The sequence below is a fragment of the Bubalus kerabau genome, chromosome 3 (assembly GCF_029407905.1).
Source record: "Bubalus kerabau isolate K-KA32 ecotype Philippines breed swamp buffalo chromosome 3, PCC_UOA_SB_1v2, whole genome shotgun sequence".
Classification (NCBI taxonomy): Eukaryota; Metazoa; Chordata; class Mammalia; order Artiodactyla; family Bovidae; genus Bubalus; species Bubalus kerabau.
Window position 1 is genome coordinate 17,675,254 of NC_073626.1, and position 17,103 is coordinate 17,692,356.

The following is a 17,103-nucleotide window of genomic DNA, read 5'->3' on the forward strand; positions in this document are numbered from 1 at the left end:
AGCGAACGGAGGCCTCCAGCATCAGGAACAAAAACCCTGGGCAGGACTCACAACTGTGCGCTTCTGGGAACAGCCTCAGTTTCAAAGTTTGGGCACTATACCACCTAAAAACGAAGGCAGACAAGGATTATAGCTTGCTATGACACTGAATCACAGACAATAGTGTTTGTTAGTTTACATTTCTCATTCAACTATAAAGTTAATGAATCACTAACCGATGATAATTGACACCATCATTTTCTAGTCAGACACTCTTTAGTCATACGATGGATATGTGAACCTGTTATATGATCCCCAATAACAGTTTTAATAATTGAATTTCTTGATGTTTAATTGAAGGGGAATTGCTTTTCAATACTGTACTGCTTTCAGCCAAACATCAGCATGAATCAGCCATAGGTATACCTATGCGCCCGCTCTTGAACCTCCTTCCCACATTCCTTCCTGTCCCACCCCTTGAAGCTGTTACAGAAAAATATGGAAGGCTTCAGAAATGTGTGCATCATCCTTGGACAGGGGCCATGCTAATCTCAAATTTATTAATATATGTGCTACCAAAGCAAACACACGAATAACAATTTAACAGAAAAAAAATCACATAGTCACCTACAAATAAATGATCAATTACATTAGGAATTAGGGTATTCTGCTATATTTACCATCTCTTATAAAATCGAATTTTATAACTTCCAAAGTTCCATGAAGGAATTAAGCATATATTTAGGCATAACACATGTATACATGCACAGAAATATATGCACACAAATTCGTCTATGTTATACAAGCTATTATTCTCCTTGCCTGTCACAATAAGCTCTTTAGTTGATAAAAGATATAGTTCCAAATTTTTCCAACTTATATGTCTTCCTTTTGAGAACCACTTCTTTTATTTTTATCACCTAATTTTAAATAACCATTTTATACTTAGGTACCATGCCCCTTTAAACTAGGAGCAGAAAAACCTAGTAAATGTTGATATCTTATCATTAATTATATCACCATTTTTCTGGCAAATTGGAAAAAGAATCATGTTCAGATCTCATTCAGGAGGATATAATCCCTATTTTAACAGTTCTCTTGTCCAAACTCAGTTCTTGTTCACTTCAGTCTTTAATATTGCTTATTTTGATGGATGAACAGGAAAAGTAATATTAAAATCACGCTTGCAAGAGTCTATGATTTTTATGCTTCTGTTGGTCAAAGATAGGGGCCATGAATAATATCTGAAATTTTACAACACATCATGGAAGCATGAAGGTCTAGTTCTACTGTCAAAGAGGAGATGTTTAGAGATGGTTCAAAAACTAAGCACCATGGGTTGTCAGGATGTACTCCTGACCAGACAGATAAATTTTGTCCCTAAAAAGTCAAAGTCAGGAAAGGGCAGGCCTTGTTCACAGAGCCAATGATGTTGTCTTGGGTGCTGACCAGGTAATATTCTTGTATTATCATTTGGAGATTTATTTGCTATTTTCTTGAAGAAACAAATGTAATGAGAGGATTAAAGATGCATAAAAAGAAGAGCTGTCAAGGTGCCTAGAAGAAAGGCTAGCCAGGAGAACCAAGCCCCCACACTGATAATTGCCAAAGACTATAACAGGGCATGTTTTATAGACAGAGCAGAACAAGTGGATAAAAACCAATGTTCTAGGGTCACTGCTATTTTGCAGTCAAAGACAAAATATTTTTCTCTTTAAGCAGAGTCATCACAGATCCTGCTGTGGTCCTGGTTACACACATGCAGACCAAGAGCCACAGACATGTGTGATGTGACATCAGGAAGTGAACAGATGTACTGGTGCCCAGTGACCTGCATCTGCCAATAATGGGACCTGGGGAAAATTACTTGCCCTCTCCAAGTCATTGCATCTGCATTAACATAACTTGATGATCAGAGTGAGATTAAGGCTATCTCATACAGTTACTGTGAAACACAAATTTTAAGATGTTCTAAAGCTTTTGTGAAAGTATCTAAGACATGCATGGGTTACTAAGGTGAGTGAGCAGATCCAAGGTACAGTATCCTTTTTCTCTTAGTATTCTCTTTTTAGTCAATAGTAGCGATCAGTCAGTCATGTGTTTACTCTTACCCCAGTGTGATGGTAAACCACACAGATCAACTGGACTTTTCTTGTCATTTCAGTGTCTAAAATGCAAGCATTAGTCAATGTAGAGTGAAAAAATTACAAACTCCTTGAAGGCCTCCCTGCCAGAGTTTGCAGAGTCCCAACATTAAACTGTCTTAAAAGAATGGCCTAAACACTCTGGCTCAGAATGAAGTTCCAAATGTTTGCAGAGCACAGAAGTACTTCTGAGAGCAATACAAAAATTCAGGGAGTAACCTACTTCTCCAACTATCCATCTGTGCAAATATCATTATCCATCTAAATTTACACAGAAGGCACTCCTTCTTCCCCACCCCAGGTACTATAGCACTAACTCCTGCTCAGAGCAACAGGGAAAGAGAAGGCTTCCCTCCACAGGATGGATTTGATAACCTCAGGTGACTAGATCATCTCAGAATGGCTCATGTTTTTATTTAAACAGGGTCCTGCCTGCTGCTGCTGCTGGTCATGTCAAATCTGCTCCTGTGCCAAGGCAACTCATGCCCGTCCTGCTGTCCTGACGTGTCTGACATCCCCCTGGATTTACTTAGAGAACTGTTTCTCAATGACACCTTGCTGTCCCAAAGCATCCTTAAGCATTCCAGAATAGTGTTGGATGAGTTTGTAAGTACTGTGGTATTTGTGGTTTAGTTGCTAGTCCTGTCTAACTCTTGTGACCCCATGGACTCAAACCCGCCAGGATCCCAGATGGAACCTTCGCGTAAGTGACTGGGCTATACTGTCCTTTCAACAAGAAGGTTGCATCAGCCGAACTTCAAATAACACAGTGTCTAAGTCAAAGAAGCCATCAGCTCATAAGATGTGGAATATGAATAAAGGATCCTTTTTGTGAAATCTCAAAGATTCCTAAGAAGTGCAATAACTTTTTCAATTTCCTTTCATTCATTTTCTTTTTAAATGATTTTGTATTTTTCAGCCAGGAATGCCATAAAAGAATACAATAGACTCAGTGGAATAAACAACAGAAATTTCTTTCCTCACAGTTCTTGGGGCTAGAAGTCCCAGATCAGGGTGCCAGCAAGGTGAGGTTCTGGTAAGAACTCTTTCTTCCCAGGCTGGCTTCTTGGTGCATCCTCGGACAGGATGGGGGGTGGGGAAGAGAGATAGAGCAAAAGACAAAGAGACACAGGTAATTCTCTGGTGTTTCACTTCATGAAGACACTAAACCTATTGGATCAGTGTTCCACCCTAAGAGCTCAGTTAACGTTAATGGGCTTCTCTGGTGGCTCAGATGGTAAAGAATCTGCTCTCAATGTGAGAGAGACACCTGGGTTCTATCCCTGGGTCTGGAAAATTCCCTGGAGAAGGGAACGGCAAGCCACCCCAGTATTCTTGCCTGAGCAATCCCATGGACAGAGGAGTCTGGTGGGCTACAGTCTATGGGATCCCAAAAAGTCGGAACCCTTTTCAAAACACAGTACTTTGGCCGTTAGGGCTCAAACACATGAATTTGAAGAACACACATTCAGTCCATAATACTACCTGACATAAAGCATTTTTAGGTGGGACTGGGGAAAATGAAGCATGTTGATTTTCTGGTGCTTCAGTGTCTCTCTGGGCTTTCTTCTCCAGGCTCAGAGTAAATAGCTGACAAATGAAAACTGCTCTGCAGTGAACTTGGTGGATGGAACATGTTAAACAAAGCTGAATGTTGGTCACAAAAACGAATACTGGCAGTTTTTTTAATGCTATAAATTATTGTTTTAAGATTTGCAGTGTATAGGTTTTGAACTACAATAGAAGGGGAGTTTACAATTGGAAACAATTATTCTGTTTCTGAGGAAGGTCTTTGAAAGTTGTATGTTAACTCTTTTAGGTCAATCAAGGAGCACACATTAGAGCAGACAGCTAATAAAAGGCAGTGCTAAAGGTTTCTATTAAATTCATGTAGTTCTTTTTACTCACTAGTTTTGCTTTATCCTCCATTTTTGACTGTCCATTTTTTCCCCAACTCTTCCAAGTAATCTCTTGAAATGTTCATAAGCTTCGCTAAAGATTAGTTTTTCTCTATCAATGTGTTAGCTACATTTTTCTACTCTTATTATTCTCAGTCCATTGCTTAGTATTTCGTACAACTTTATGCCATGTTTTTCTGTCGTACCATTTTCTCACCATAAACAACATTGTATTCCGCACCTGGGATGAACACTAAGCTTTTTGGTGTGCGGATTCAGAGACATGTCAAAGTCATAACCATATAACTCCTTATAAGGGAATATATTGGCTCTAACCCACAGTAACAAGAGATTAAATGGTTAAATAGAGGTGCATGCATGCATTCTAAGTCACTTCAGTTGTGTCCAACTCTTTGCAACCCTACTAACTGTAGCCCAACAGGCTCCTCAGTCCAATGGGTTTGCCAGGCAAGAATACTGAGGTAGGCTGCTGTACCCTCTTGCAAGGGATGCTCCTCACCTAGGGATCAAACCTGAGTCTTTTTTTTTTTTTTTTTTTTTGCAATTTCAAGCACTGGATCTCTGAATCGTTCAATTATGTGCCTTTCTTTCTTTTTTTTTAATTTAATTTTATTTTTAAACTTTACAATATTGTATTAGTTTTGCCAAATATCGAAATGAATCCACCACAGGTATACATGTGTTCCCCATCCTGAACCCTCCTCCCTCCTCCCTCCCCATACCATACCTCTGGGTCGTCCCAGTGCACCAGCCCCAAGCATCCAGTATCGTGCATCGAACCTGGACTGGCGACTCGTTTCATACATGATATTATACATGTTTCAATGTCATTCTCCCAAATCTTCCCACCCTCTCCCTCTCCCACAGAGTCCATAAGACTGTTCTATACATCAGTGTCTCTTTTGCTGTCTTTTACACAGGGTTATTGTTACCATCTTTCTAAATTCCATATATATGTGTTAGTATACTGTATTGGTGTTTTTCTTTCTGGCTTACTTCACTCTGTATAATAGGCTCCAGTTTCATCCACCTCATTAGAACTGATTCACATGTATTCTTTTTAATGGCTGAGTAATAATCATTGTGTATATGTACCACAGCTTTCTTATCCATTCATCTGCTGATGGACATCTAGGTTGCTTCCATGTCCTGGCTATTATAAACAGTGCTGCGATGAACATCCTTATATCTCTTGCCCTGGCAGGAATGTTGTTTACTACTACCTTCACCTGGTAAGCATCAAGTATTGGTACAAAAGTACTATATTTGGTTCAAATACTAAAAAATAAAAAATAATAATAATAAAATAGAGAAGGGAAAAGGTTGAACTTAGAAAATATAGATGTAAAATCATTTTATAGAGACAACGTATAGAAAAAGTAGGAAAAGAATGACTTTCAAGTTTTGTGATGCACCCCGTTAAGAAAATTACAGGACTGTCAAACATGTTAATGTTCTCGTAGTGGGTTCGTCTATTTAATACCCCAAAATTCTAACTAATTGCCTAATCACTTTCAGGATGAAAAGTATGCCCAGGGCAAACTGTTCTATCTCACTGCCACCAAGAGCTGCCATACCAATTCCCTCCATACTACCGAAGACATGGACAAAGCCGAAAAGATGGACGTGAGTCTTTCACCTGTGTTTTTCACAAGATCATATGAGACGGTTATAGGTTACCAGGCTTCAGATTATAGGAGGTAATGGTAAATGTACATGCAGAAAAAAGTGGAGGAACTGTAAGCAATTGAAGAGAAATTATATTATGCAGTTGATGAAGCATGAGCGAAATCAAGGGATGACTAAAAATCTGTAGTAGCAAGATAAATAACAGATCTATAAATTGTCTATGCAGACAATTTTAGTTCAACCAATGGATTAGACACAGGATTGCTGCTATTCTACTGTACAAAAATAGGAAATGAATGGGAACTTCCATGAGTAAAATATAAGATTGCAAAATTCATGAATATGTAAGAAACACACCCCAGTTTTGAGTACTCCCGGTTACTAGTGAGTGCTACTTGGGAATCCTATACTGCACCACCCGAGCTCTCACATCTGCCTTTCAAGGCTCTCCTGATTCTGCTTCTACTTCTCTGACACCTTCATTTGTCATTCTCAATGACTCCTCCATCACCTTTTATTCTTAATTTGTAAGTCTCCCCCACAATGGCCTATAAAATATTGCCTTGCTTCTCATGGCCACAATTGCCTCTGTTCTGAGGACAGCACAGTTTAAATATCAAGCCTTAATCATATGGCAGCTCCAAATTTTTACCGTTATGATCTCGCCTTTCTGATTTCCTGCATTATCCTTCTTCCTAACATTATTTAAAATATTTTCACATGCATCCCCCCTTAAAATACTATCTTCTCTCTCTACAACTTTCTTAATGATACCAGCATTCTTTTCCTCTGTTAAGCTTATTAATAAAGGGGATGGTCAAGTAAAGGAAAAAGTCAAAGAGAAAAAAGAGAGATTTTTCAATAATCTTAAAATTAAAGTTTATTGAGAGTTACCACATGGCCATACATTTTATTGAGCACTTTAGGTGCATTACTATATTTAATCCTATTCAGTTCTCTGTTCTTTACCAGTAAAACAGTTCATGGCTGTAAAGAAATCAAGCATATTAACTAGAGATTTTCAGCCCCCAGGATTTTCATGCTGAATTCTGGTAATAGTAGTGAAGTAGGGGGAAAAACCCTCCACTGTGAATCCCACTGATGCTGTTACTAAAGACAACGCTATGCCATTTTCTGCCCAGACACATGTCAACAAAACAGACTCTTCTGATATCAGCAGGGGGCTGGTGTTGGGATCAGCTGAGGAGAGAAGCCTGTTTAGGAATGTCATGTCTTCTTCCTTGTCTCTTTGTTGTAATATTGTAAAACAATTACTGATCAAAAATCAATATGGAGGACCCATCTGATTCATTAATACGAATGAATCACTGGGTGTCAATGATGTGGGCACAGGTGGAATCCCTCTTTCCTGGGTCAGGCACTGCAGCACATACTGACTTACCATAAATACTTAGATTTCTCTCGCGAAAATACACAACATAAAAGAACTCACTGAGTGGTGGTAGAATTTCAGGGGACAAAAGAAAATCTTCATGTTATAAATTAGAACGCATCAGAAGAATTAGTTTCTAGCATAACCTAGATTTTTAATAATTCAGCAAAGTGTGAACTAATAGCTTACATTTTATACTTTTCCAACTTTCACTACCCTCTAAAATCTCTGCATACACATAGGAATAACCAAAAGTTTTTTAGGTCAACTGCTCTGAGCAAAGATCACATGTTACCAAAACCACTGAATTATTATTTTAATGCGACTGTTTCTTCTGGTTGCTTAGAATGAAGACCTTAGTAAGTGGATACTCATGTTACTGTACTCCTGGCATAGACCTCTGAATCATCTAGTCACTGACCTGCGGTGTATGATCGAAGTCTCAGATACTATCCTATCAAATGCCAAAAAGAACGTGAAAAAAGTAGAAGAACTTCAAGCATTCATAGAGAGGCAATTCTGCCAGGTAAGCATCCTGCAGAGGGCTTTCTTGCTTTGTTCATGAATGAAAGAGGTCACCTCTGTAATGCATAAGGTGTTTTGAAATATCTCATTTTGTAAGAAAAAGTTCATGACTAGTATATTCTAGACTGCTACTATATAAAGCAGGAGCCTAGTCATTCATAGTGATAGATTCTACTGTAAAGGAATCAGAATTTCACTTCAATTTTTGATATGTGCAGTCTGCCCTGCATTGCACACAATTCCATCAAAAGCTTGCCTCTTCCTGGGCACGAGTGGTTGAAATATTTTCGAGAGTATGAGAACTAGAGAGCAGAATTTCCAAGATCAGCATTTTCTTCAAAGTAATCCAGGAGATATGCTATTGAAGTTCCACTTGTCTTCTTTCTCTGTTCTCATCAAATCAAAGGATGAGAGTAAGAAGGAAGAAAAGAGAAAGTTAAAACTAAACTTGAGTTATGTTTCTATTTTTTAGATTCCTAGTAGTTTTCTCATAGGCTGGCTCCAAAATCCATATCTAGAGAGTTTTATATTCATATGTCTTCCCCAAATCTTAATTTGATAATTAGAAGGAACAAAGCAAATCCTCATAAAGCACATAAGAACTCATTATCTTTTGGGTATTCAGATTATTATTCCAGTAATGTGGAAGATGTTGGAGAATAATATTTACTGGTCAGGACTCCCATCCCTGTTGTCCAGCGATGAAGATGTGCGTCATTCTGCATTTTATAGCCTGTTCCACTGCCTGCACAGGGATACACTTGAAATTGACATTTACACCAAGATCCTGGCACGCTGAATGATCAACAACTAGCACTAACTCCACATCCATACCATCCAGGTCTGAGATGATCATAATTATCTTTCCCAAGCAAGCTTATTTGAAATTTACAGCATTTTAATGCATGTTTTGTGAAATGGGTCTCTTCTTAAAAAAATAAACACAGACTCTGTAGAGATGTCAAACTCTATGAGGGTAATTTGTCAACATTTCTTATTTTCATTTAATAGAAAATCAAAAGAAAATCTACCCCTACAATTGAGAGAATGAAGCTTCTATTAAAATTAGGCACAAATAACAGAAGCTGGCATTACAAAGAAGATCATTAAGGGATTACATAAGAATCACAGCCAGTTATGCTAGGTCATGTTATTAGAATCAAAGAATTAGACAATTGTTCATGGTTCTGGTCATGCTACCAAGAAGACTGAATTCTCAGGATTCTTTATGAAAGCCAGCCACGAACTGTTAGCCAACTATCACAGTGTTACACGAGAAAATATAAGTGCTTTGCACCTTTGTATAAATAGCATGAGCTTTACTGAACTGTCTAAAGATTGTTAGGATGCTGTATTAGTTCTTCTGGGTTGCTATAACAAAATATCAGAGCTTAAAAACAGTGGAAATGGATTTCCACAGCGGGGTCGTGCAGGGTCCATTCTGGTCACACACTTCTTACTGTATCCTCACATGGGGGAGGGCTTGGGAGCTCTGTGTGTTTCATATATAAAAGCACTCATCTCATTGAAGAGGCTCCATCCTTACAACTCCATCACCTCACAAAGGCCCAACCTAGGATTACCATAACCATGGGAATCAGGATTTCATCATATGAAATTTCTGGGGGACACAAAGGCTGAGACCGTAGCAGATACAAAGGTGAACTGGCTCTTCCTCCTCCAGTGGCTGTCGTCACCCACACTCCACTGATCCTCATTTCCTGCATCACCTTGCAGCCATTCCATACATTCTATCACTCTGGGTTTCACAAGTCCAGGTCAGTCAAGTGTCAGCTCCATCTCATATTCAGCCTATTCAATGTTTCCCTCTCCCCTACTGAGGCCCAGGGGACCTACCAGGAAATGCAGATGTGTCCATTTCTGCAAGGTCCCTTCTCTCTCCCTCTCTGGATCTTCATTCCTTGGGCCATATTCAAACAATGTAGATGGTAATTAGATGGAAAAGTTCTGACATCACTGACTTACAAGGTGCTGTTGAAGCCTTCTCTTGGTTCAGACAGACTGATCTGAAATTCCCCCTGACTGACAAGTGTTTCCCTTGTGAGGTATCCTTGTGATTTTCCAGGACATTCACAAGTTGGGGATCCCCAACTTCATAGTTTCCTTTTTAATCAGGGGAAATGTTCTGGAACCACAGCTCCCCACCTGCAGTAGTCACCACAGCCTCTCTGTTTCCCTCACTCTGCAAGCACCATCTGGAGAAAATTAAGCAGCCCACAGTCAGCTGCCTACTAACTGACCCACAGGAACCCCATGTATCATAAACAATCCGAACATCTGAATGGCAGAAATACTGGTGTGCATCTGTCCCCCGCCTGAGGCCTCTGGACGATTGTCCAACTGGTCACATAGACACTGAGTAGATCAGAAAGCTGGATTCAAAAACACATTTATCTGATAACTGAGATACCATTCTCTCTTCCTTTTAGAGTAACTATCCTTGTCATTAATTATTTGGCCTTACAAACATGCCCTGCTGCTGCTGCTGCTAAGTCGCTTCAGTCATGTCCGACTCTGTGCAACCCCATAGATGGCAGCCTACCAGGCTCCCCAGTCCCTGGGATTCTCCAGGCAAGAGTACTGAAGTGGGTTGCCATTTCCTTCTCCAAAAACAGGCCTTAGTAGGTCCCTAAATTATAAAAATTCTCCAAATAGACTGAGTCTCTACTGAGACTGGAGCAATGTGACTGGATTAGGGATGCTCAGCTTGTTCAACAGCCTCCAAACAACCTGGAATGAAGGCTGATCTCTTGACTGGCTCTCCTAGGAAGCCAGTGATGTTGCTGGGCTGGTGTTGCAGCATCTTTCGGGCTTTAGCAGTAATTCCTGGTAAAGAAAATGGGAAATCAAAAGGTAGAAGGGAAAGGGGCATGAAAAAAAGAGAAAGACAGAAGGAAGGAAAAGCAGCAAAGGGAAAGTGAGTCTAGTACTTGGGTAGTGAAGGATGAAATGCTGTTAGAACACTTTATTTTTAAGGACCCAAATATATATGCTTTTTTTAATATCCTAAGAGCAAATATCTCATATTCCCTTTTATTTCCATTTTCTCTCCTCTCCTCTTTTTTCTGAAATTGTCCTTTATATAATCAATCTGATTTTGGTGTTGACCATCTGGTGATGTCCATGTGTAGTCTTTTCTTGTGTTGTTGGAAGAGGGTGTTTGCTATGACCATGGCATTTTCTTGACAAAACTCGATTAGTCTTTGCTCTGCTTCATTCTGTATTCCAAGGCCAAATTTGCCTGTTACTCCAGGTGTTTCTTGAGTTCCTACTTTTGCATTCCAGTCCCCTATAATGAAAAGGACATCTTTTTTGGGTGTTAGTTCTAAAAGGTCTTGTAGGTCTTCATAGAACTGTTAACTTCAGCTTCTTCAGCATTACTGGTTGGGGCATAGACTTGGATTACTGTGATATTGAATGGTTTGCCTGTCGTTTCTGAGACTGCATCCAAGTACTGCATTTCGGACTCTTTTGTTGACCATGATGGCCACTCCATTTCTCCTGAGGGATTCCTGCCCGCAGTAGTAGATATAATGGTCATCTGAGTTAAATTCACCCATTCCAGTCCATTTCAGTTCGCTGATTCCTAGAATGTCGACATTCACTCTTGCCATTTCTTGTTTGACCACTTCCAATTTGCCTTGATTCATGGACCTAACATTCCAGGTTCCTATGCAATATTGCTCTTTACAGCATCGGACCTTGCTTCTATCACCAGTCACATCCACAACTGGGTATTGTTTTTGCTTTGGCTCCATCCCTTCATTCTTTCTGGAGTTATTTCTCCACTGATCTCCAGTAGCATATTGGGCCCCTACTGACCTGGGGAGTTCCTCTTTCAGTATCCTATCATTTTGCCTTTTCATACTGTTCATAGGGTTCTCAAGGCAAGAATACTGAAGTGGTTTGCCATTCCCTTCTCCAGTGGACCACATTCTGTGAGACCTCTCCACCATGACCTGCCTGTCTTGGGGGGCCCCACGGGCATGGCTTAGTTTCATTGAGTTAGACAAGGCTGTGGTCCTAGTGTGACTAGATTGACTAGTTTTCTGTGAGTATGGTTTCAGTGTGTCTGCCCTCTGATGCCCTCTTGCAACACATACTGTCTTACTTGGGTTTCTCTTACCTTGGGCGTGGGGTATCTCTTCAAGGCTGCTCCAGCAAAGTGCAGTCACTGCTCCTTACCTTGGATGAGGGGTATCTCCTCACTGTTGCCCCTTCTGACCTTGAACATGGAATAGATCCTCTAGGCCCTCCTGCACCCGCACACCCACTGCTCCTCACCGCAGCCACAAGAGAAGACTCTACACATGGACATCACCAGATGGTCAACACTGAAATCAGATTGATTATATCCTTTGCAGCCAAAGATGGAGAAGCTCTATACAGTCAGCAAAAACAATACCAGGAGCTGACTGTGGCTCAGATCATGAACTCCTTATTGCCAAATTCAGACTGAAATTGAAGAAAGTAGGGAAAACCACTAGGCCATTCAGGTAGGACCTAATCTAATCCCTTATGATTATACAGTGGAAGTGAGAAATAGATTTTAGGGACTAGATCTGATAGATAGAGGGCCTGATGAACTATGGACTGAGTTTGTGACATTGTACAGGAGACAGGGATCAAGACCATCCCCATGGAAAAGAAATGCAAAAAAGCAAAATGGCTGTCTGGGGAGGCTTTACAAATAGCTGTGAAAAGAGAAGTGAAAGCAAAGGAGAAAAGGAAAGACATAAGCATCTGAATGCAGAGTTCCAAAGAATAGCAAGAAGAGATAAGAAAGCCTTCTTCAGTGATCAATTCAAAGAAATCAAGGAAAACAACAGAATTGGAAAGACTAGAGGTCTCTTCAAGAAAATTAGAAATACCAAGGGAACATTTCATGCAAACATGGACTTGATAAAGGACAGAAATGGTATAGACGTAACAGAAGTAGAAGATATTAAGAAGAGGTGGCAAGAATACACAGAAGAACTGTATAAAAAAGATCTTCATGACCCAGATAATCATGATGGTGTGATCACTCACCTAGGGCCAGATATCCTGGAATGTGAAGTCAAGTGGGCCTTAGAAAGCATCACTACAAACAAAGCTAGTGGAGGTGATGGAATTCCAGTTGAGCTATTTCAAATCCTGAAAGATGATGCTGTGAAAGTGCTGCACTCAATATGCCAGCAAATTTGGAAAACTCAGCAGTGGCCACAGGACTGGAAAAGGTCAGTTTTCATTCCAATCCCAAAGAAAGGCAATGCCAAATAATGCTCAAACTACCACAGAATTGCACTCATCTCACATACTAGTAAAGTAATGCTCAAAATTCTCCAAGCCAGACTTCAGCAATACATGAACCAGGAACTTCCAGATGTTCAAGTTGTTTTTAGAAAAGGCAGAGGAACCAGAGACCAAATTGCCAACATCCACTGGATCAGGGAAAAAGCAAGAGAGTTCCAGAAAAACATCTATTTCTGCTTTATTGACTATGCCGAAGCCCTTGACTGTGTGGATCACAATAAACTGTGGAAAATCCTGAAAGAGATGGGAATACCAGTCCACCTCACCTGCCTCTTGAGAAATCTGTATACAGGTCAGGAAGCAACAGTTAGAACTGGACATGGAACAACAGACTGGTTACAAATAGGAAAAGGAGTACGTCAAGGCTGTATATTGTCACTCTGCTTATTTAACTTATATGCAGAGTACATCATGAGAAATGCTGGGCTGGAAGAAGCACAAGCTGGAATCAAGATTGCCAGGAGAAATATCAATAACCTCAGATATGCAGATGACACCACCCTTATGGCAGAAAGTGAAGAGGAACTAAAAAACCTCTTGATGAAGGTGAAAGAGGAGAGCGAAAAAGTTGGCTTAAAACCCAACATTCAGAAAATGAAGATCATGGCATCTTGTCCCATCACTTCATGGGAAATAGATGGGGAAACAGGGGAAACAGTGTCAGACTTTATTTTGGGGGGCTCCAAAATCACTGCAGATGGTGATTGCAGCCATGAAATTAAAAGACATTTACTCCTTGGAAGAAAATTTATGACCAACCTAGATAGCATATTCAAAAACAGAGACAATACTTTGCCAACAAAGGTCAATCTAGTCAAGGCTATGGTTTTTCCAGTGGTCATGTATGGATGTGAGAGTTGGATTGTGAAGAAGGCTGAGTGTGGAAGAATTGATGCTTTTGAACTGTGGTGTTGGAGAAAGCTCTTGAGAGCCCCTTGGACTGCAAGGAGATCCAACCAGTCCATTCTAAAGGAGATCAGCCCTCGGATTTCTTTGGAAGGAATGATGCTAAAGCTGAAACTCCAATACTTTGGCCACCTCTTGCGAAGAGTTGACTCATTGGAAAAGACTCTGATGCTGGGAGGAATTGGGGGCAGGAGGAGAAGGGGATGACAGAAGATGAGATGGCTGGATGGCATCACTGACTCAATGGACATGAGTCTGAGTGAACTCCAGGAGTTGGCAATGGACCAGGAGGCATGGCATGCTGCGATTCATGGGGTCACAAAGAGTCGGACACGACTGAGCAACTGAACTGAACTGAACTGAACTGACTGAAATGAACTGTCCTTTATGTTAGGCCTTTTCTTTTGTTGTTACTAAAGGCCATAGTTCTAGAGATGAACAAAGCTTGGCAATCCTCAGGGCACAATCCAGTCAAATCATCTTCTTTTAGGCAAAGACACCTTTCAACCACATACTGGAACACTGTCCAGAAAAACCAACCTCTTCCCTCATAGCCAGGGTTATTCTTGTCTGAGTCCTGCCCCTGCCTCTACCTGGGATGACCCAAACCTTTCAGAACATGACAGAATACTCGCCCCCAAAGCAATCTATCAATCCCTCCTTTGGCTCCTTCATGCATGTAAAGTATCACTTTTCTTGTTTTTTCACTTTCTGCTTTCAAAAGTTAAAAGACCATCAAACACCCTGTAACCAATTTGTAAGTCATTTACTTCCAAAAACATCTAATTCTATTTTGTTACTTGCTTAACTTTCTTTCCTTCAGTGTCTAGATATTTCCAGTAGAGAAAATGGTATTAATTAGAGGGAAAATTTGGCAATAAGGGGAACAATGTAATTGGAGGAAACATACACTCACCAATAGACCACACACATCTTCATGTATTTGTCTCTTATAAAATGTATTTCAAACATAAATTTAGGACTTTACATCAAGAACAGAGGTGGTGCCATTGAGAGCACTCTCCTTGCTTGACTGTGACATATAAAGTGAATACTGTAGATTTCAGACAATATTGAACAGAGCCATAGATGTACTATAGAGTCAGTCAGGAATAGCCAAAGCAGGGATATTTGGACAGGATTTGAGTCACTCCCTTGCTATCCAGAAAGCGTTGATTTCCCCCTCTTTTACAGATTTCCAAGTAAGATTACATTTGAAGAAATGGCCCTGCTATATCAAGAATAGTAGCAGTGCTTACCAAATGGAAACCAACAAATGAAAAATCTTCGAAGTTCACTGACCTTTATAGATTAGTAAATCACATGTCATGGATACATGGATACTTAAACTGAGGTTTTAAAAAATCTCTATTTTCCAGAAGCAGGCCCTCAATTTGTGGAGAAGGGGAGGTTGATATAAACACACAAACTGCTATATTACATGATAGATCGAAGAAGAATAAATGTGACATCAACACGGTGCTACAGTATATTAAAGTAAAGCTAGAACCATCTAAGTGTGTCATAGGAGTGACGCTAATGGGATGGCTTTATGATGGAGTTTTGAAAAGCTGATGGGATATTGATGTGCAAAAATAGGAAAACAGTATATCTGTCAATTCATTTAGGATCATCTTATGAAGTAAGGATCTCCGACATCCTAGATCAAAGCAACTGAGATATTAATACACATAGCATTATAAGGTATCAGTGAATAATCAAGTCTGACAAAAACACAAGAAATGTTCATTTTTTACCATTCATGTTGTAACTCTCATGATTATGCTCCCATGATATACTGCATATATTATTGTAGGGTTAGAATGGAGAATTACTTGTATGCATTTTTATGCATTAGATATTGCATTTTTTGCAATATCATATATTGCAAAATGGAGAGTTTGTCTTTATTCTACAATGCAACAGGAAATCAAGAAAATTCAGTCCAAGAGAGCAGTATGTCCAGAATTAGAAAAGAGAAACTGTAATGTGGGTTGAGGAGTTGCGGCTGGTAGAGAAAAAGAAAGAGACGAGAAAGACATGGGAATATTATGACACTAAAAATCAAAGAGGGCTCTGCCAAATGAAAAGACACAAAGCATGTGAGAGATACAGGAAATGAAATAGACCTTGACCACAAGCAAGGAATGAAGCAGACATAAGAGCCAAAAAAGGCATCCAGCAATATGGGACTAGTTGAGTCAATAAATGACTGAAAAGTCAGAGAGAAGGGAGGAGATAAATTAAGGTTTTATCCAAAAGCGCCTGAGCTCTATTTTCCTGTATTTCATATCTTAGTACCAGAAATTACCAAAAAATGTTAAGGTTCTGCAGCAAATGATAGAAATAAATACTCTATGGAGACTCTGCTAGACCCTATGGAATACCAGAACCAAAGCAGGACTAACCAGTGATAACAAGCAGTAAGTCACTAGTCACACTCAGCACTTAAATAAGACATACATTGTAAAGCATAGAGGATAAATGGAAATCAAATGGAAACAACCCATACCTTTACAGAGCCAGTTTAACAAAACCTAAAACCTAAACCAAATAGAGGTAATGATCTCCTTAATCATGTGTCCACTTTCTCCCAGAGTTTCTCATTCCTTTTGCCTGAATTCTCCCTAGTTTACTAACACTTCGTTGCCTTACTCTTAGCAGACGGTCAGCTAATCACTAATCAAGTAAATAATTGAACAGTGTTCACTCCTGAGATATATTTGTATTGATGGACTCTACAAACTGAAAAGCTTCCTAATCCCCTGAAAGTAAAACGCTGATACTGGAAGGACTCCTTCCCAGCCTCTTTCCAAAATGCCCAGTGGGCAACAATTGTGAGTCTAGCTACTTAGACACCTTCTGCTGTAATTATAACCTGTTTGGATAGTGAAAACAGGAGACAGATGAAGCACTGAATGATGGTTAGAAAGAAATGCATGGACAAGTGGAAAAGACACCATAAGCCTTAAACACTGATCTATGCCTGCACACCATACCATGTGTGATGGGAGCCAGGTGGGCCTAATCAGGGATGGATTTTTCAAGAAAGCTCTATATGAGTTGGCACTGAGACGTTTGATTCAACTCAACTATTTCAACATGATTTTTTGATTCTAAACTAGAGCCACTTGTCTCATTTAACTGCACTAATTCAAAAAGGGAATATACTTTTGCTTATTTGAACACTGCCAAGAGATCATAAAAGTTTTCATCACAAGGAGAAAATTGTAACTATTTCTAATGAGGGATGTTCACCAGACTTATTGTGGTGATCATTTTGCAATATATG

General features: G+C 39.8%; 1 protein-coding gene and 1 pseudogene across 1 annotated transcript; one reads left to right on the forward strand and one right to left on the reverse strand.

Moving 5' to 3' along the window:
* Positions 1 to 471: 471 nt before the first annotated feature.
* Positions 472 to 567, reverse strand: LOC129648066 (uncharacterized; annotated as a pseudogene).
* A 2,006-nt stretch (positions 568 to 2,573) lies between these two features.
* LOC129647445 (placental prolactin-related protein 3-like) lies at positions 2,574 to 8,388 on the forward strand. The gene is made up of 4 exons (XM_055574537.1): positions 2,574 to 2,729; positions 5,561 to 5,668; positions 7,411 to 7,590; positions 8,215 to 8,388. Exons 1-4 carry the CDS (start codon positions 2,574 to 2,576, stop codon positions 8,386 to 8,388), a joined length of 618 nt encoding a protein of 205 aa, XP_055430512.1.
* The last annotated feature ends 8,715 nt before the right edge of the window (positions 8,389 to 17,103 follow it).

Excerpts from the sequence above, each read along its gene's own strand:
- LOC129647445 (XM_055574537.1), top strand. The coding sequence starts at position 2,574 with ATGTCAAATCTGCTCCTGTGCCAAGGCAACTCATGCCCGTCCTGCTGT. Across the intron at positions 5,669-7,410 it reads ACAAAGCCGAAAAGATGGAC|AATGAAGACCTTAGTAAGTG; the intron begins GTGAGTCTTTCA and ends CTGGTTGCTTAG. Across the intron at positions 7,591-8,214 it reads TAGAGAGGCAATTCTGCCAG|ATTATTATTCCAGTAATGTG; the intron begins GTAAGCATCCTG and ends TTGGGTATTCAG.